The following is a 20,671-nucleotide window of genomic DNA, read 5'->3' as shown; positions in this document are numbered from 1 at the left end:
GGAGGCAGAGAAAACGTTCATGAGAGAGGAGATAGGCAAAGCGGAGTGTTCATGGACACCTGTCAGTGGCACGGTGCCGAGGGCTGGGGCTTTGCTTGCGGCATCTCGGGGAGGCGGTCAGTGCAGAAGAGATGAGGGCTGAGCTGGTGGGCTGGGCATTGTGGCAGGGAAAGGACTACCCGTCTCACAGCCGGGCCAGCCCTGGGGTGGGCACGGGCAGGAAGGTCGTGCAAGCCCGCAGAGTCCCGAGGGGGTAATTTCTCTTCTGCCCTCACCACGTGGCTGAAGCAGAGCCCTGTCCTAGGCCCACGGGACGCCTTGGGGTGCAGGGGTGTGAGCGCTTGTGCAGGCAACAGCAAGCCACAGCCTGGTGTCGCCTTTCAGAAGAAGCTTCTGCAAGACCTGGCCAAATTAGAGGATGCCTCCGAACCGCTGGGAGAGCCGATGTTTCTCACCTGCAAGAGTGGCTGCTGCAGGAGCAAAGAAAGAGTTTGCCACATGGAGAGAGGAAGAGGAGGCAGAGGTAAGAAAAGGCCAAGTAATGCTTGCTCTCGAAGGGCGCCTGTGGTCCCTGAGAGAAGTCCTGGAGCCTCATGGTCCAGTAAACAAACAAAGCCCAGCGGTGGAAGGAGCCGGTGCCAGCTGCAAACACATTGGCGCGGTCTGTATTTGGAGCCTTGGACAGGAGTCTGGAAGCTGCTGCGGGGACTACTGGAGCAAAGTCACCCGATGGGAGTGGCTGAGTGGAAAATGGCCTGGGCAAGACAGACAGAGTAGCTCCTTTTCAGCTGCCTTTCTCTTGACAGGCATCTCACTGTGATTGAGAAGTGAAATGAGAGACTGGAGGCTCTTGAAAAAGAGCAACGCTTCCTCCAGCAGGCTGAGCGCCAACAGCAGCAGCAGCTGGAAAAGAGGAGACAGCCAGGCACCCGGAGCACCTCCGAAAAGTCCGCTCTCAAAGGGAGGCCAGTGAGTAGGAGCCGGGCAGATGCTGGAGGCCGCCTCTGCTGTGTGGTAGCACAGCCGCTGGGGGCTAGCGAGCCGTGCTTGTCGCTGAGGAGGTCGGCCTCCGGCTGGAGCGCAATGTGCCCTCGTTTGAGGGTGGCTGTCAGAGACCAAGAAGCGGGCACTTTCCTTCCTGTGTCTCTCGGACACGAGGCACTAGCCCGTTCTGACACAAAAGCGTGCCTGGGCACTCCCAGTGGCCACGTCTGCAGACGGACTCACACATTTAGCACAAGCCTGTGAGCTGCACTAAATGGCCGCATGGTCCATGGTGCTGGTTTCGCATCTAGTTCAGGGTCCGCAGCACCTGGCTCACCATGCTGAGGTCCAGGGAGGGGGGTTACAGCGCCCTTTGCTCTAAGCAAAATGGCACCTGCTTGATTCTGAGAAGTGCCCACAACACTTGGCTCCTGGCCGTGGGAGACCAGAGACCTCCACGTGCCAGATGGCCTACAGAGAAACCAGTTTTTTAAGCTTGACTGCTAGGGACTTGTGCGGGCCGGGGGCTTGTGAGGAGGAAGAGGGAAGCAAACTGAGGTGAAGGAACGCCTTCACTCATCAACTGCTCATCATTTTAGTCTCCAAAGTGTGCTGGAGAAGTGCCTACCAGCATACAGCCTGTGCTGCTGCGAGCTATGCTGCCAGAAGACTGGGAGGTTAAAGAGATGGCCGAGACCATGCTCCAGGAAGTGCTGGAGCGGGTGAAGGCACTGGATCAGTCCATCCACACCCTAAGGAGGGCTCCCCATGAGGTCAGCAGAAGGTTGTTTGCCAGTGCTAGACGGGCAGAGCCTTTGGACACTTCCCTGGATCGCCAGGATGAAATTGGACGCGTGGCTTGAGAGATTGTGGCAACCATGTTGGAGAGCTTTGGGGAGCATTTGGTATCCAGCACGTCTGATGCAGCTGAGCCAGGGCCGGCAGCCAGGCAGAAGCTGTCAGAGCTTGTTGCCAGAAGAGCCTTCCAAGCGGGCAAATCTGGAGAAGAGGGATGGAGGGAGGTGGAACCAGCAGCTTCCGACAGAGCATCTTTGCAGTCTTCTATTGACAAAGCGACCAAAGAGGCTGTTGAAAGTGTTAGCTCCACCTTGTCATCCTTCGTAGCTTCTCAGTTTGAACAGGACTTTTGCTTTCAGTTTTCTGAGATCCTGAAGCTTCAGAGCGTGACAGAAGGATAAGGATCACCCAGAGCATTGGAACGGCCGATCCCAGAAGCAAGCAAGAGAGCAAAGTTGCCCAAGTTGCAACCACTGCAAAACGCTGCTGACGTCTCACGAGTGAGTCGTGAGATTGCCACGCAGAGCATTCAGAAAGCCATCTCGAGAGTTCAGCAGCTGGATGTAGAATTGATCGGGTATGCCAAAACCATTGCCCTTGAAGTTGCAGAAACCATGAAGAACAAGTTAGAGGAAGAAAGGAAGTCCAAGCAAAAAACAGAGAAGCTTCAACCCAGGAAGGTCTTGCCACCTCTCAGCCTCCCTGCAATAGTCACACCTTCAGAGGACGCAGGGCAATGCAAAGAGGAGAGCTCATGTACTCTTCTCCCACCTCCCCTCCCAGGCGCTGAGCAAGACGCTTGCCGGCCAACAGAAGGCTTTCAGAAGTCCTGGGATGACACCTCTGGAGGCACAGCAAGGTCTTCAGTGCCCGTGTGGGAAACTCTGCATATACTCAGGCCGGGGAACACCGCAGGCACCCTCCCCTCCACAGGCCCGCAGTTTGCAAGGCAGCCCACGCCTCCAGCGGGTCTGAAGCCTCCTAACCCGGCAGGAGCACGGCGCAGACCCGTGTGTTTAAAGCTTTTGCTGGAGGAGCCCATGCAGCCCGTGTCATTAAAGAGGGCGGTAGCTGGGAGCCTTGTGGAGGGTGTCCTGAGGAGGCGTGCGGCTCCAGGGCCACAGAGTCCCCGGGCAGCTCCCCCAGGCAGACAATAAAGTTTGCTCCCGAGGACTTGCTTGTGCCTACGTTTATGGCCTACGCCATAGGCCATACCATGTGTGGGCATTTTCCCTGCACTGCTTTCCCCCGTCTTCCCCCTTCCTACATCCTCGGTGAGGCTAAGACCCAGCTATTCAGGGAATCTTAAGTAGGGAAAAGAAGGGTAGCCAACGGTTTTTTGCCTTGTTTAGAAAGCTTTGCGGCTGGGCTATTGGAGGGACTGCTCCAGCTCTGTAAAGCTCTACTCATGCCTTATGTGAGTCCTGTATGTAGGTGCTGTTGAAGGCAGTGCCTTTTTCTGTGCATTTATTCTCTCACCCCGTCAAGACCTCCTGAAAGGCCTTTGGGTTCCCACCCAGGACCCTCAGTGGGATTTTCAGTGTCCTGCCAAGAGACCGGCCTTCAGCTTTTCATCTTTCCCAGAGAAATCCTCTTGTCTCCTCGAGGCATTTGCCTTTCCATGTCCCCTAGAGACCAGCATGGGCCTTTCGGGGCAAGCGGGGGGCTGCCAAACAGCCTTTCTGTGCCTCCCAAGGCACCCCCATTTCTGTTTTTGTGCTTCCCAGAGCCCTCCGTTGCCCTCTGCTGCCTGGAGCTCTAGATGTGCCGTTTGGTGTGGCCCAGAGCTGCAGCCTGTCCCAGGGCTCACCAAAAGGGGAGCAATCCCCTCTCTGACAGGAACTCTGTACCCTGCTGTGGTGCAGGCTTGGCCCTTGACCCTCTGACAGACAGCGTCCCCTGGGGAAGGGAGGTCTTCAGTCCCTCAAGATTACAGGGACCAGTGAAAACTGACACAATAAAATTGTTGAGTACCTCAGCCTTCTCCTCGTCTGTTGATACTAGGCCACTGTTCTTGTTCATCGGGGGGTACACTTTCTTTGACTTTCCTTTTCTGGTTGACATACCTGTAGAAGCCTTTCTTGTTATTTGCATCCCTTCCCAAACTCAGCCTCAGCTGCGCCTTTGCCCTCCTGACCCCATCCCTACACAACCAGGCAGCGTCTTTATACTCTTCCCTGGATACCTGTCCCTGCTTCCACTGCCTGTGCAGTTCCCTCTTGCCATTTAGTTTCACCAGCAGGTTTTGACTCAGTCGTGCTAGTCTCTTCCCTTCCTTGCCTGATTTCGTATACCTGGGAACTGAGAGCTCTTGCGCTGTATGGACCATGCCCATAAAGATCTGCCAGCTCTCTTCTGTTCCCTTGTCCCTCAGGACCGTTTCCCACGGGGTCTTGCTGAGTAACTCCCTGAAGAGCTGGAATTCTGCTTTCCTAAAATTTAGGGTCCTGACTATACTCTTTGTTTTTCCCATATCCCTCAGGAGTGTGAACTCCACCAATGCAAGATCACTGTGGCCCAGGCTGCCTCCAATCTTGATGTCTCCGATGAGCTCACTTGCACCGGTGCCCATCATGTCTAGCGTTGCATCCCCTCAGGTAGGGCTATTACCTGGCTCTGCTCCCCGCCACCCCATGTTGACAGCAACACAGATGCACAGCGCAGGTCCAAGCTGCAGAAGGGCCAGGGTGTAGGGCCAGCTCTGCAGGGGCAAGGACCTTTGCTCTTTCATTGTCCCATGAGCAGCCAGCAAGCTGAGCCAAGCACTGCTGATGTCCTTCAGTTCAGGTACAGCCATGCGGGCTGGAATTCATCCCTGTCTGACCTCTGGATGCAGATGGTGGTAGGACATGGCTGCACTGCTATGTGCTCCAGCTGGTCACGTTATGGGGTGATCCCACGCAAGGACCTGTGCCCAATGTGCACTGCTGCCGAGGAAAGGACAAGGAGTGCTGCCATCAGCAGGTGGTTAGGACACCCTGGTTTAAGTGTGAGCTAAAAAAGCTCAGGGTGGTTGAACTCAGACATCCCTATGTTCGTGTGTGTGTGCACATGCTCCACACAGCAGCACCCCTCTACCCCCACTGGCATTTTCCTACTGAAAGGTCCTTCCCTCCCAACACCTGCCCCAGCTCACCCAGCCACCTCTCACCCTGGGATGTGGCCATGGTGACTCACACCAGGTCCGATGGCTCTCGGGGTGGTGGGAGGAAGGGCCAGTGAGTGCACTCACTGCAGAGGCAAGGGCAGGGGGGAGCCAGCAGCTGGCTGTGTCCGTGGGGAACTGGCCCTGGGAGCCAGCCACCCTGCTCCCACCACCGGGAGGAACAAAGGTGCTTTGTCCCTGGTGAAACAAAGGATGGTCCTGATGGCAGCACCTTCCTGATGCTCTTGGAGAGAAGGAAAACCAAGCTGGCACCACTGCAGGGCTAACAGGGTGGCAAGAAGCAGCACGGCAGAAGCAAGCAGTTGTCCCTACCTTGCCTGGTGGGTCAGCACCTCCTCTCCTCCTCCATGGTGCTTCTGGTCCTGGGCAGCTCTCACAGCTCTGTCTTGTCCTCAGCACTGTGCTGCGAATCTCTTGACACCTTCGAGCTGAGGCTGTAGGACATCACCCGGGTGCTCACTGCCAGCCACACTTTCCCCAGGTCTGGCAGCCTGTCCCACGTCACTGTCTCAGTGTGCTTGCCCGCCACCATCCCCTGCTCGTGGTACTGAGATGACTGTGAGCAGCACTTTGCCAAGCTGGGGAAGGTGTTTTCACCCAGCAGTGTTTAACCACAAAACAAAGGCAGAGCATGTGCTTTAAATGTCAAGGGCTGGAGGAGGTGGTTTCACCTCTGTTCCTCCTCCCACCTCTGCTGTGGGTGAGCCGGGCCCAGGGGGGTCCTGGGACCCTGGGCTGCCAGGACAGCCATGGGGCTGAGGCCACACTGGGATGCCCAGAGCTTGCGTGGCACTGGCTCCATGGGCAATCTCCCAAGGCCACCCTCTGTTCCACCAGATCCCCACATGGCAGCACCGGCAGGGTCACCTTGGCGAGGGTTGCAGCCCAACGGCCCCTGTGTCCCCAGCCACCTCTGGCCCCAGACCCTCTTCCCATGCCACAGGCTCGGTTTCCCAGGGCACGGGGCTGCAGTGCATACCTGGGTGGGCTCCCCCTTCCTTTCCTGCAGCTGCTTCGAAAGGCGGTGAGGAGAGCAGGATCGCATTTGCGAACAGCCTCCCACACTGTCCCATGGGGTGACCTTCTCCACTGCTGCTCAGTGCCTGCAGTGCGGTGCAGGAGACGGGCTGAGTCCTGCACCCTCCGGCTCAGCCTGGCTAGGAGGTAAGGGCTGCACCATCCCCTTGCCCAGGTGGGAAGGGGCCCTGGGTGTGGGGCAGGTATAGGGAGCATGTCTCAGCTCCTTGCTCATGTTGGGAGGCAATGCGGTGTCTGTCCTGCAGGAGGGAAGAAGGTGCATTTGGGGAAAGCCCAGAGCTTGGCAGGACCATGCCAGGGGTGAGCGAGAGGGAGAAGCAATGCCACCACCTCTGCAGCAGGCTTGGGCTCGTGGCTTTGCACCGATTTGAGTGCACAGGATGGCCGTCCCTGCTCCAGGCTTTGCCAGGGCCGGGGATGCAAAGCTCCCATCCTGCGGGGAAGGGATCTCTCTCTTCAGAGACCCCTACAAACAAGCAGGGAGGTTGCAGACCCCATTCAAGGGCTGATTCTGCACAGCCAGGATGGTGCTGCAGAGCAGGGCCATGGCACAGCCCTGCTCAGGGCTGGCTCATACTGCCTCAGGTGTTAAAGCCACCTGAGTTTTAAAGCTGATGGCAGGAAAAAAGCATGATTATGGCAGAAAAAAAGCATCCTGTGTGGCAGCGCTCCAGCACTAACCCTCACTGCATTTATAGCCCCTGTGGCAGTCAAAAGAGCCAGTGGGATTTCCCCGGCATGGGGAGCATCTGTAGGACAGCTGGGGCTGGGAGCTCACTGCAAAGAGACCAGAGGTGAAACCCGTGGGGTTGGTGGGAACTGCAGCTGAAGCTCAGAAAGCTAGATGGGTAACAGCACTCGGCAAACCCCTGGACCTCCCTGCGCCACCACCCTTTCGCCCCCCTCCTATGACTGTGGGGAGCAGCCAGGGCACCCTCTCTCCACTTTGTGACCCCCCCTCCCCATACCCCTGTACATGGGGTTCAACCCTTTGTCCCTATGTCCGGTCTGCCTCCTGGTGCTCCTGCCTGACCTGGCCATGGGGAACATCAGCCCCAACCCCTAGGAGGGGTCTCCCTTACCCCTCAGTTATCCCTCCTCACATTCCTTACAGTGGCCCCAAGCTGTCACAGTGAGATGCGGATGGGAGCCAGCCCAGCCTGGCCCTGCTCCCCTTAACCCATGGAAAGGGACCAGCCTGGCCCCAAGGTGCCACCGCATCCCCTCAGCATGTGCGACCCCCAAGGGCTGCAGGGACCAGCCAGGCCTGAGGGCACTTCCCCCCAGTGCCATAGTGTGTAATGCTCCCCTGGCACAGGGAGCGATGCTGCCGGCCTGGAATCTCTGCCAGCATCGCAGCCACTGACCACCCAGTGTTCCCCATCCCCTGTAATCCTCTGCTCGGTGCTTTCCTAGATGCTGCTGCTCTCAGGGCTGGATGGATGAAGCAGCATTGCTGGGACCTGTCCACAGCCCCCACAATGCCCCAGGACATGGGGCTGCCTGACTGCAGCGAGAGCGGACCCTGCACAGGACGTCTCAGCCTGCTCAGCCTGCCCCTGAAGAAGCGGGAGCTGATGGAGAGGAAAGCCGCCTCGGCTGAGGGCAGCCCCAGGCAGCCGGGCTCTGGCACTGCCCTGCCAGACGCTCTCTGCCAGCCCTGCCTGCCTGGTGGGCATCAGGCAGATGCCCAGGTGCTGCCCAGGGCTGCCTGGCTCTCGCCCAGCTGGGTGAAACCAGTGGCTTCTGCAGGCATCCAGCAGCCACGGGTGAGATCCAGGGATGCTCACAACCAGGCGGGCACTGCCGACAGGGCAGCACTGGGCTGCGGGCAGCCTCCAGGCACCATGGCTGCCTGTGGAAGGGGCTGGAGCACCTCTGACCCCGAGGGCACCCCCCAAAACTATCACAGAGCCAGGAGCTGCCTGCATGCCATGGCCTCAACATCGCTCAGCAGGCAGCATGCAGGCAGGCAGGCCAGAGGGCTGGGGACAGTGGTGGCCCTGCCAGGGCACCAGTCTCCAGCCAGCCCTATTGCACTGGCAGGGGCTGAGCCTGGGGGGGTGACAGAGCTGAACAGGGCCATTCCCCTGGCTGCACCGCTGCCCGCAGCCTGTATTACACAGGTGCAGGTGTATTACGGACTGCCTGCCCCCAGCGCGGCAGCAGGCACAAACGAGCTGGGCAGGGAGGGTGCCAACCTGCAGGATGCTGGGGCTGCCTCCCCCACGCCACCCATGCCCTGCTGGGCAGCCAGCCATCCTGCCCCCAGCCCCTTGGAGGCCACCAGTCCCTCACCTCTGCTTTCAGCCAGTGCTGCCCCTCTGCAGCCTGGGGCTGCTTCCCTGCATGGGAAGGGCAAGGAGAAGCCATCTGCTGACACAAGGGACATCCCCACGATGCCCACACCCGCCCCTACCCACCTTTCTGCCTCCTTCATGCTGTCTCCCATGGGACCATCCTATGCGTTGGTCTATTCCCAGCCGCTCGGTCCTGTGGTCGCCATGCCGGTGGGCTCTGGTCCCTGCTGCTGCCCACGATGAGCACAGCCTTCGTGCTGACCCACTTCCAGAGGGCGTACCTGACTGCACTGCCTGGGGAACAGCAGAAGAGGGTGGAGGAGCTGCAGGCAGAGGATTTCCTAGGGTGCATGGCAAGTGCGGAGCTGCACCTCCACCCCTGTCTCTTGCAGGGCATCTGGAGGAGCCTGTGTGCTGGCTTCGCCTGCCTGCAGGTCTACCTCAGGGACCAGGACAGGCAGGTGTGTAAGGTACCATCCTACAGAGAAAAGGGAAGGCCGTGGGAACTGGGACCCCCCTGCCCAAACACACAAGGTACATGGCAGTCACCAACACAAGCAACTGTCCTTTGCATTCCCACAGCTCTTGTTACCCAAAGCAACTCCATTCTTGCAGAGCAGGACAGGCCAGCCCTGAGCAGATCCTGGCCTCCTGATAGCCAGATCAGTGCCATTTCTCAAGGCCAGGCTGACCCAGTCCCTTCAGTAGACGGGGCCAGTGGCCAGGGAGGGCCAGAGCAGGAGAACCCCAGCTCTGCCACTGATGTGCTGCACAGCCTTGGTCATCTCTCTTGATGCGGGAGGATAAAAAGGCACTGCAGGGTCCAGTGGGGCTCATGGGTTTACCAGGGGCAAACACACTGTGGCTGAGCATGGCTGCCCTCACAGCTAGGAAGGAGCCAGCCTGCCCTAACTGCACGGCAGGGAGGCAAGAGTGGCCGGCTGGGGGGCTGCCCCCACCCCAGCCTGATGCAGGACCTCTCCTCACTCTGACCAGGTGTCTGCTGAGGTGCTCCAGGAACACCCCTTCTTCGCCTGGGGCTGGGGCTGGGTGTGCTGCTGCCCACACACAACCTCCCAGCTCTACCAGCTCCCATGCCAGCAGCTGGCCATTGGGGATGCCTGCATGGTGTGGAGCCCAAGAACATGGGGACACAACACTCCTGGGGGTTGGCATGAGCCTCCATCAGCAGTGTGCAGGGACTGCTAGTGCTGGGACCAGGCTCCCGTCCCTTGGGGGAGGGACACAGCCAAGGAGCCAGCTGGCTCCTGGCATGGAGCGGTGCTGTGAACCCCAGCCAGGCAGCACCTCGGCACAGCCTGGCTCCCCCCGCCTCGCCTCCCTGGCCCTGTGGAGATGCTCATTTCTCAGCAGCCACATTCCTTTGAGGGTGTTTATGGCTTTTTCTGTCTCCCCACTGTCCCAGGCTAAACTCGCCCCTTTTAAGGGAGCCGCCGGACGCTGGAGCTTTGCTGGCAAAGGCTGCTCCCTTGCAATGTATCACCTCATTTACTGGGAAAGCAGCATTGCCTTGTTTTTTCCTTGACTCTACAATTTACTGATCCGAGTCAAGCTGCAGCTCACTCCCAGCCCCGTCCACGCGTGCCTCCTAGAGAATAAGATCTATTTTCACCAGCAAGTGATTCACCTGCCTGGCACTGGTTTACCTTTCCCTTAGCAGCTGACTCCTCCCCAGCTCCATCCACAGCCCGCAGCTTCCTGACTCACCTCCCAAACTTCTAATAGATGGGAGAAACCTGAGCAGGAAGGGCAGGAGGAACAAGTCACATTACATTTTCTCCTGATGACGGGTGCACTTTGATGCTGGCTCCCCTGGGGACTTTTGGCAGGAGCGGAGCTCTGTGTCGTGGAAAGAAGAGGCATCATTCTTACCTCAGCTTGTGACCCGGATCTCCAGGAGCCACCTCCCAAGGATCTGGGCATTTGTGGCTAGGGCAAGGGCTGTTGACACAAGACGGTGCCGTCAGCCTGCGCTGGAGGCGCAAGGGAGGTGGGGGATGCTGCAGCAGCCAAGGCAGACCTTGCAGGTACCTGGCAAGGCTTATTCTTAGGGCTCCCTACCAGACGTGGAAACTCTCCACTGACTTCAGTGTCACCTCTGTCCCCTCTCATCTTTTGGCTGGGGCAGCCATGCTTGGCCACGAGCAAAAAAAAATCATTATGTGGAGCTGGCTTGCCTGCATTGGTTTAATTGGAATAAAATGGGTGCCCCGCTGAGAAGCACGGCTTGTGCTGAAGAGCCGGGATGAGTCAGGCTCCGTGCTGATGATATCACTGCTTTTCCAACCCCCTCCCAACAAGACAGGATGGAGGGGCCACAGCAGCGGGGAGCCTGGGTGCGTGTCACTCTGTGCAGGCAGCACCCACATGCACCAGCCCCACAGCCAGGGACTCGGGCTCCAGTGAGCCCTAGGGAACTCGGGGTGCTCCAGGGGACTCACGTGCACAGAAACAGTCTCCATGCCTTGCTGTCCTAACGGGTGCCAATTGACACAGACATGTCACATAGCAAAGACCTGAGCTAATTCCCTGGCCCTGCCTCCTCGCCTGCCCACTGGCAGAGCAGGGCAGGGGGTCAGCAGGGACAGTGGCGAACTGCTGATGCTGCTCAGAGGCCATGCCAGACCACACGGAGCTGTAAGCAACCCAGAGCTGGCAGGTACTCGGCAGAGATTTGCTCCTGCAGGTCCTCAGAGACCATGAGCCCCACCTCCTGCTACACCAGCCTGGCCCCCCCAGCCCTCCAGGGCCAAGCCACAGCACTGGCATCCTACGCTCAGGTGGAAACCATCAGGCAGGACTGAGGGTGCTTTTTGGATAAGGATAAACATTCTTGTGGGCAAAGCTTATCCCTCAGAACCACTGCCATGTGTGTGAGCTGAAGCCAGCAGCTATGGGCAACTGCACGGGGTGCAGGCACCCGGTCTCCAGCACAAAGCCGGTTTTTGGCAGCAGGAGCTCCCTTGAGCCAAGGGGGAAGAGCAAAGCAACAGTAGCCAAAACAGACCTGGGACACAAACAATACCCAGTTATCTTTACTCATCCAGACAGTGAGACAAACACAGTGAGAACGGGGCAGGCGGGACACACAGACACAGGAAACTCCCTTTCAGCCGGAGAAAAGGGCAGAGTGGATGCTCCCCCCTCCTGGCTCGGTGGTGACCAGGCTGCGGGCAGAGCTGGCGCTGGGCACAGCGAGGCACTGACTCACCCTGCTGAGATACAGGAAGGAGGCGAGCAGCCAAGTCTGCTTCTCTGCCAAGAAGCGGTCCTGATGTGCCGGGCCGAACGTGGGAGAAAACACCCCAGAATGGGATCTGCTGGGGGATGAGGGTCTTCGAAGGCCAGGGGTGAGCTGGGAGGGAGCCCACGGCCCATGAGCTGTCATCTCTCCCATGGGATTGCATGAGCCAGGCATTTAGAGAAGAAAAAAAAAAAACCAAAAACAAAAAGCAAGCATGAATGGTAACTGCTCTCCGTGCCCTGCAGAGACCCCTGCCTCCAGCCCTGCCCACCCCCTGCCACGCGTGGCAGAGCTCCTGCCGGAGCAGAGCAGCTGCAGCCAGGCCCTGTGGGGCGCCGAGCTCTGCCTGGGGTGGCCATGGATGGGGGGACACACACGCCCCCTCTGCAGGGACCCTCCTTGGGACCAGGTACCCCGCAGTGGGCTCTCTCTGTGGGTCCCGGGAACGCAGAGACCCTCCGTGGGGACCGGGACCCATGCATGGGGACCCAGCTCTCCATGGGGGCCGGGGACCCCGCACGGAGACCCCCACCGCAGGACTGCCGCAACGCGTGAGCCCCCGCACCGTGTCCCGACCACCCCTAGCAGCAGCGGGGCAGGGGCGGGCCAGGCCCCCGGCGGGCCGGCCGGCGAGAGACGCCGCCGCGATGCCGCGGTGCTGGGCGCGCTGGCACCGCCCCGCGCAGCGCCGAGCACCGCCCCGCAGCGCTCGGCATGGGCGAGCGGCGGCCGGCGGCGAAGGGGGGGGCGGCCGCCCCACGCTGAGCCCGGCCGCCCCGGCCCCATCCCGAACCGGTCGCAGCAACCGCAACCGCCGCATGTCGGGTCCCGGGGCTCAGAGCCGCAACCGGCGGCTGCCCGGTAAGTGCCGGCCGCGGGCTGTGCTTGGCGGGAGGGGAGCGGGGAACCCACCGGGCGGGCAGGGCTCGGGCTGCCCGCAGCCCCTCGCAGTCCCCCAGCGCCTCGCAGTCCCCCAGCCCCGCAACGCTCGCCCGGTGCCCCTTGTGAAGTAGCCGTGCCCCCCCTTCGGCCCCCGGAGTCCCCCGAGCCCCCGCTGCACCAACCTGCTGCACCGGCACCGCTCCCCGGGCTGCTTTGGGCAGGGGCTGCCGGGGGAGCTCCGTGCCTGGGATGGGGATGCTCGGGGAGACCGGGCTGGAGGGGACCCTGCCTGGGAAGCGGCTGAGCTCGGGGACCTGTTGGGCCACGGGCTTGTTGCAGAGTGGCATCGGTACCCCTCGGAGCGCCGGGGGGAGCGGATCCCCCCGCACGCGCGGGGTTTAGGGGAAGAGGAGGCTGAAAGGAGCAGACATCAGCGAGCGAGGCAGGGTGAACAGCAGCCGGGGTGACAGGGGGCTTGCAGGGGGACACCCTGCCTCGGGTCAGTGCCTCGGGCACTGCGCTGCCCTCCTGGCTTTCTTGTCCTCACGCTTCTTTCTGCACGAATGGAAGCAGGGCCCCGTAAATAGCAGGGTCTTGTGACACAGCCTCTGCCGGAGAAGGAGCTCTGAGTGGCACGGATATTTTTAGTGCTGAGACGCAGGGGATTTGGAGATCGCTGGGAGGAGTACAGGCCATGAGACCACAGCGCAGGCAGGGGTTACAAGGTGCCATGGCCTCACGCTCTAGTTCCCCCCGCCCCTGGCTTTTCCCAGCAGGCGGCTCTGCCAAAACCACTGCCTCCCTCGCACTTGCCTGGTGTGTTTCCTCTCACCGGGGCTATGGTTATTTTTTGCTGTGCTGCAACACAAGGTCAGACATGCCGATCGAGAAAAGACCGTGCAGGGAATTCATGCTCAGGCGGCTGGCATGTCCAGGCACCCCATCTCCGCACACCCTGACCCTGCATGATTTCTGGGGCATTCCCAGCTCTCCACACTAGCTGCTTCTCCCAAGGCTAAAGAAGCTGGAAGCCCTTGGGATTCACCCTTGTCCCGCAGCAGTTTTGCTGGGGCAGGGTGATAGGCAAAGGCTTGTGATCTCTGCAGGGCTTCCTGGAAGATGCTGTGGCAGCAGAGGAGCTGCATCTTCCCCCTACTCGCTCTCCTTGCAGCACTGCACGCAGGGACCGGGAGCGCATGGTGCAGTTCAGCAAGCTAGGCAGTGGTGGGGTGCCCCAGGCCTCTGGAGGAGCAGGGTCACGGCATTGGGCTCTGGGAAAGCGCAGGGAGAAGGGCAAAAGCTGCCTGGGCCAGTCTGCCACAGCTCTTTCATTCACCGAGGAACTGGCCCATGCTTGGAGTGACCCCTTGCTTAAACTCTGCTCACCTCCCCATCACCCTGTCCCTTTTCACAGCCCAGATTATTTTTCAGGACCTTCTTTAAATCCCTTGAAATCTCTTCAAGGTACTGCAGAGCCACAGCCTCAAGAAAAAGCCATCCCCATCCTATCTTGGCCTTGCACGTCCATTAACAAGCCTTCTCCCACCCCAGACACACCCCTCCTATTCACTGGCACAGAGGGAGGCTGTACCAGGATCCCATGGGCCACGAAGGAATGAAAAAATGCATCCCCTCCCAGCAGAAATGCAGCCAGACAATTGAAACGTGCTCCACTCCCAGCCCAGACCCTGGCAGGAGAGCACCCTTAGCTGGTGCTCCCAGCACCCTCAAGCCCCGTCTGGCCCTCACCCCATGCTAACTGCATCCCAGAAACTGCTCCCCTCCCAGCCCACTTCAGCAAGGCTGTGGATGGGAGAGCTCGCGGTTGTTTGCTTTGCAGCCAGGCCTCCCACACCTTTCCCCATCACAGCAGTGGCTGTGAGCCCTGACCAGGCGAGGGCTGGCTCCTCTGCAGCACCTGCCAGGGCAGAGGGACCAGCTGGGCCAGCATCCTCGCCCACAGCCCACCCTGTGGGCAGCTGCCTGGGAGCAGGCAAGAAGGAAATCCCTGCCTGCACTTTCTAGGGGGAATCCTGCCCTGCCCACCCAACCTCCACACCAGCGTTTCACACCAGCATTTGGCCCTGGTTCCTCTCCGAGCTGCACTGGCTAATAAGCCATGAGAGCCGGAAGGATTTGAAGGCAGCGGGGTGCTCGGTGCCGTCGCAGTGGCACTGGGCAGTTCAGCCAGCGGGGAAGAGCCTGGCTCTGAATGCAGATAAGCCTCCAGCCCCTTGGCTGAGCGGGCTATAGAAATAACCATGACAATAGTAATAAAAGCCAGGCCACCAGCAGGTACCGACAGATCCCCCACGGTGCACAGGGGGTACACAGGGGCTGCATTGTGTGTGCGAACGTGTCCCGCGGTGGGAACATGCCAGCCGGATGAGACAATCCCCACGACTGACAGCCGGGGAGTATGACCGGCCGTCACATGGGGAAGGGCCGCGGCAGGGAACGCTGATCTCCTTTATTTCCCCAGTGAGGGTTGCTGAGGAGCGGCCACACTAGCAGGGCTATTTGCTCTCCCCGGGCCCGGAAGAGCCCCAGGAGGGGGGAAGGCTCCGTCCCCGACTCTCACCGTGGTCACGGGTCAAGCAGGGCCGAGCACAGCCCAGCTGCTGTCTCCCGCTGCCGGCGTTCCGTACATAATGGGATCTCAGTGCTCGTGCCTGACTTCCTGGCAAGAGCTTGAAAACAAGTTCATAAACAGGTCCTGCTAATTTCTTCCACAACAGAAATCCCGGCGCCCACAGGAATGCTGCCACCAGCACCCATCCTGACTCTCCCCGAGCACCCTTACCCCAAGTATCAGTCACATGCTGGGGCAGTGAGAACATTAATGGCACGGATCAGCCACGCTCACGGCACTCGGGGCAGCACCCGCTAGCATTTTGGTTTGTGTCTGCACTGCCGGAGGGTTTAGAGACCTTCCTCCTTAGCTCCACACTGGTGTCCCTTTGGCAAGATGCCACACAGAGCTGGTCTGTCGCCCTGAATCTGGGATCCAGCACAGCCTCTGCGCCGAGCCCAGCTTCCCTACGGCTGGAGCCTGACGGGCTCTCCTCAGTGTTGTGAAGCGCGGCAGTTTGCCATGGATTTGGCACAGCTGGGCTGGGAGGGCAGAGCTCTGCCTGGGACAGACAGGACAGAGCTGGCTCCAGTTGCTGAAGGGAGCCAGCTTCATAATCAGTGTCCCATCACCCCCCTCCTTGTCCCTGGCTCCACTGTTTTTTGCAGGTAGGACAGGGGAGGCAGGAGGTTTTTGCCTTACCCCAGCAGCGTTGGGCTGCAGCCACTGGTCAGGCTTGTGAGGAAAACTTCACTGACACAGTGCATCGGCCACTGCAGCTGTTAGCCCGGGCAGTGCACAGCACGCCGAGCCTCTGCACCAGAGCAAGCATCCAGTGCTTAGGTCAGACATTCCGAGAGCAAAGGACCCTTCAGGCAGCCAGGATCGCTGCCCTGGGCATCGCACGAAGGCGCTGAGCAGCTGGAAGAGGACCAGAGCCTCTTTCAGAAAGCGTGTGGTGACTGGTCCTGAGTCACACTGCATGCTTGCACTTTGCTGCAGGGAGAACTTGGCCTCCCTGAGCAGGCACCTGCAGACAATGGGTTTTAGCTGAACGATGCCCCAGAAAGAAGGTGCAGAGGAGCCCTGGAAGGGCTCAAGAAGAGAAGATGTGACACTGATCTCCAGGACATCTCACCAGGCCCACCACCTCAAGCCTTTTGGGTCTTATGCTGCTATATATAGCTGACAGCCAGCCCCCTTGCTGTCCTCGCCCCCGCTCCTGCCAGACAGGGTGGGGATGCTGCTTGCTCTGTTCCCTCCTCCCCAGCCCGGAGGAGCGGAGGGTTTGGGCTGTGCTCAGGCAGAGCAGAGGATGTTTGTTTGGTTTCCTTGGTTACTGCACTGCCTGCTCCAGTAATCACATTTTCCTTGTGCTGGCTGGGTCAAGAGTAGCAGAGAGGAAATCTGGAATGGCTGAGGTCAAATACCAGCCTGGGAACAAGCCGGGGCCACCAGCCATGGCCACTCTATGCCATTTGGGTCCTTGCCATTGCGGGTACCCAACCAGAAAGGGAGGTACCAGACCCAGGGGTGCAGGAACAAGCTCCTTCAGCAACAGCCTGAGGGCTCCCATTACTGCCTCCGGTGTGAGCAGGGGACATAGGCACCCACGTTGAACTGCGAGAGGAATTACAGGAATGAAAATGTTTGTGCAGGCAGAAGCCAAGCTGGCTGTGCAAGCGGGGGATGTGAGCGGGGGAGCCCGCGAGCGTGGGTGCGGCTGTATTTATAGCGACAGTGCCGGTGGGGTGCGCGTGTGCAGGGGTGACAGGGATGCTGATGCCTTTTATTCTTTATGCATCCCTCAGCCCAGAAAGCCTGGAGCACTAACGCCAGTTCATGTCCCTGGGAGTTTCCCCTGCTTGTTAGTGTTCACAAACAACCCTCTGTCTTGTGGCAAGGAAACTGAAACTTGAACATGAGCAAACCACGGCTGATCTCATAACACTCTTTCCCCCCTCAATAATTCACTTCAGCAGCCGTGAACATAGCGTATGAGCTCCCAGCTCCTGCCTGCCCTGTGTCTTGGAAGCAAGATCTGAGGCTCCCGCACAGCAAGTGCTGGTGACGCTGCTGTTCCGGCGTCTTACATCTATTCACAATGACTAAATCAATGTGCGCTGGTAAAACACGGCTGTATCTTGTGAGCTGGGACAGGCATTAGGGCTTGGACAGCCCTGCCTGGTCCGACCCTCCTCACCTTTCTCCCCAGCCGACATGGAGCAGGCGCAGCGGAGCCTGGATGCAGAGCAGATGCAGCAGCAGCAGCTGAAACTACGGGACCGGCAGAAGTTCTTTGAGGAGGTTTTCCAGCATGACGTGGATTTCTTCTTTCCTATGTCTCACCTGCAGATCGAGCATCGGAGACGTAAGTGCTGCAGGCACCGGTACGGGGCTGGAGGTGTTTCAGGGAAAGACACGGCATTAGAGATCAGTGGGACATCCCCAATCTAAAGGCAGCTGGGGGCACACGTGTCCTGCGCCGAGACAGGACCACACACGCTGCGTGCGGGTGTGCTGTGGATTACTCACACCACTTAACTGAAGTCACTGCACATGGGTACCCAGGCTGGCGCCCTGCATAGTCATGGGCTTCAGGCAGGCTCCTCCAGAGAGCAGTTTGGAGCAGGAACAAGGACTGCAGTGAGGCAGCAGGGGCTTCCAGAGGGATGTTTTAAGGAAACATGATTTTCCTGGGGCACTCCTACCAGCAAAAGCAATTCAGTTCCCCACAGCAAGGCTGACCCTTTCCTTGGGATCCTGCCTGCACAGGTGCCCATTGCCTGGCACTAGTGATATCCCAAGGAAAATAGAATTGTCTTCGAAGTAATAACGATGACCCATGTGAGCCTGGCAAAACAGAATGTGGCGGCCAGAGAAGGGAGCTGAGAGATAGGGAAGCATTTGTTTTAGGACTATATCCTTGAAGAGAGCTGAGAGACTGATAGAGGGGAACATCCCTCCTCGGAAGATGCTGAGAACTGGGTGATAAAGTGTACAGACAAAGAGAACAACTAATTGGGATGTTGATAAGGACTAAAACTAAGTGTCCTTTAGTTGAACTGTCCTCATTATAATACTAAAAATCACTCCCATAGGCCAGAACCAGCCCCCACTCAAATAAGCCCCTTACTCTCTGAGCATGTGTGGTAAATTTAAAGGGAGCTGTACCTTTAAGTTGAAATTAGAAAGAAACTAACCAATTATTAGCTGGGGGGTGTGAATATTAGCTGCTATTGACACATTTAACTGTATAAATGCCTTGTAGTTTCTTGGTGTGGTGTGCTAGCTTTGCAGAGTTACCACCTCACACCCATCTTTGCACAAATATGAAATGAATAAAATACCTCCGCTCTGTGTGTAGTTTGGCGTTTTGCGCACCAGGCGAATGAGCCCGCTTTTAGGGATAGCACTAGCACTCACCTTTCCGCTGGCCTCTGTCTCTGCAGCCCCTTTAGGCAGCATTTCCTCCATGGAGGTGAATGTGGACATGCTGGAGCAGATGGACATGATGGACCTGTCAGACCAGGACACTGTGGACGTGTTTCTGGGCTGTGGGACAGAGGAGAGCAGCGTTGCTGGGCCCCTGCCAGGTACGTGCAGTCCAAGCCTTTTGCGGGCCAGGCTGGGAGCCCTTCCTGCCCGCAGTGCCCGCGCTGCCTTGTTCCTCAGCCCTGGCCACCCTGTGTGGAGATCCACAAACACCCATGCAAAGACAGACACTTGGTGCTGGGGTCTGTGAGGTTGGAGGGATCATGCCAGTGCCCACCTCCACAGCCAAGAGGTACAGGTGTATATACACACTGCAGAAGACAGGAGAGCCCGGGCACTTTCCAGTGCTATTGTGGATATTGTGCTATGGAGCACAATCTCTTGTCCTGAAGCCGCTCTGGAGCAGCCAGTGTCTTGTCACAATTTTCCAGGTCCCTACTGCACTGCAGAGCTCGCTGTGCCAAGTGGGAAGACTGCAGGACCCCTACCCCTCCCAGCCAGACCCCATGGAGCTGGGCCTGGGTCCCGTAGGGGAAGCCCAGGGTGCCAGCACCTTCCTCCCCACGCACGCATGCTGCAGCGATTCACTGAGGCCAAGACGAACACCTCCTTGTCTGCTGCAGCTGATGGCCTCATGCAGCATGGCTCCAAGCCGTGCTTCACACGAGGCAGAAGAGCCTCCACTGCCAAAATGGGGAAGGAATGTGCAGCATTGCCCAGAGCCAAGCCAGGGGTGTGAGGTGGGGAACAGCCATGACAGCCACATGGGGAGCAGTTGGGAACGGCTGGGGAAGCACAGCCTGCCAAAGAATAAGTGTTGGGGGAGGCTATCCATGAAGCTCAGGGAGGAAGAAGCCTCCAGAAGCTCTTTTCTTTCTCTCCTCCAGGGGCAGATGCCAGACAGCGCTCAGAGGAAATCACCCTGCAAGTGCCCAATGCAGCCGAAAGCAAGTCACGCATTTCCTCCACATCCTCTGTCTCCACGGATCTGAACAGCCTGGACACCAGCGAGGAGGGGGCCGAGACCCCCGTGGTGCAGTCAGACGAGGAGGACCTGCAGGAGGACAGTCCCAAAGAGCAGGAGGCAAGAAGCTAGCAGCCAGCTTTGCCCTGCTCCCAGCCTCCTCTGTACGGACCTGCCAGCCCAGAGGAAGTAAAGCTGCTGGCACACAGTAAACCCCATCCTGGACTGCTGCCCTGCAGAAGGGGAGAGAAGGTTTTCCCCTCCTCTCCATCCGCAGGTTCTCCTGGCAGCCAAGGGAGAAGGAAAGGGGTATTGTAGGCTCCCAAAATTAACTCTTCAGGCTTTGCTGCTAACACTCCCCGCTTCACTCCCCTGTCAATGCTTGACATCCCACGGCCCCACCATTCCCAGAAAGCCATCCCTTGGGATCCCAGCTCCCCGTCCTACTGACAAGGGTCCTGCCCAGACAAGCAGTTAGTGATGGCATACAGAGAAATAACACTCCGATCTAAACAAGCAGTGGGTGTGTGTGTTATTGAGAGAAAACAGCACTGGGGATGAGGGTTAGGTGGGGGTTGCAGGAGGGAGAGCGGCGTAGAACCAGTATGCTATGGGTGCCACACAGGATCAGATGAGGCCTCCTGTTGCACTGCCCAACTCCAGCACAGGGACGGTTCCTGCGCCCAGGGCAGGAGCAGACGGCACAGACCTTGGCGGAGAAGGGCGGCTGTTTGTGGAGTAAGTCACCATACCGAGCAGCTCTGGTGCTGCCTCCAAGAGGGCGAGCCAGCAGCTGCAGTGTGGACACAGCTCATCACAGCAGACCTAAAGAGGGCTGCCGGTGACCGGTAACTACCCACCATGAGTGCACAGGGGGGAGAACGTCAGTGCACGCCGCACCAGCAGCTGCTGCTCCCCTGGCACAGCATGGTGGCAGCAACCCTGGCTGAAGGCTGCTTTAGAAACATGAAGGAAGAGCCATCAAAATGAAGCTACTTTGCAGCCTGCTACACTTGCTGCCTGCAGGAGACGTCAAGAGGAGTCAGGCACAAAGCTGGCCAGAGCTCTGCTGCCTCTGTCAGTGGCTGTGGGCCATTGTCCCTGCTTGGGCTGTGTCTGCACAGCCACAGTCATCCCCACGAGGAATGGAGCCTGGGAGATAAGTGACAGGAGCCAGGGAACACTCCACATCCCGGCTGATTCCCAG

At 59.0% G+C, this 20,671-nt stretch overlaps 1 protein-coding gene across 1 annotated transcript; it reads left to right on the top strand.

The window, feature by feature from the left end:
• The first annotated feature begins 12,183 nt into the window (after positions 1-12,183).
• Positions 12,184-19,980, top strand: DBNDD2 (dysbindin domain containing 2). The gene is made up of 4 exons (XM_075108830.1): positions 12,184-12,412; positions 17,221-17,376; positions 18,458-18,601; positions 19,388-19,980. The coding sequence occupies exons 1-4, from the start codon at positions 12,199-12,201 to the stop codon at positions 19,594-19,596; spliced, it is 723 nt and encodes a 240-aa protein (XP_074964931.1). The 5' UTR covers positions 12,184-12,198; the 3' UTR covers positions 19,597-19,980.
• Positions 19,981-20,671: the final 691 nt, after the last annotated feature.

Source organism: Phalacrocorax aristotelis, chromosome 13 (genome assembly GCF_949628215.1).
Source record: "Phalacrocorax aristotelis chromosome 13, bGulAri2.1, whole genome shotgun sequence".
NCBI classification, from domain to species: Eukaryota; Metazoa; Chordata; class Aves; order Suliformes; family Phalacrocoracidae; genus Phalacrocorax; species Phalacrocorax aristotelis.
Note: the sequence above shows the minus strand (reverse complement) of the source record. Positions and strands in the feature narration are given on the sequence as shown.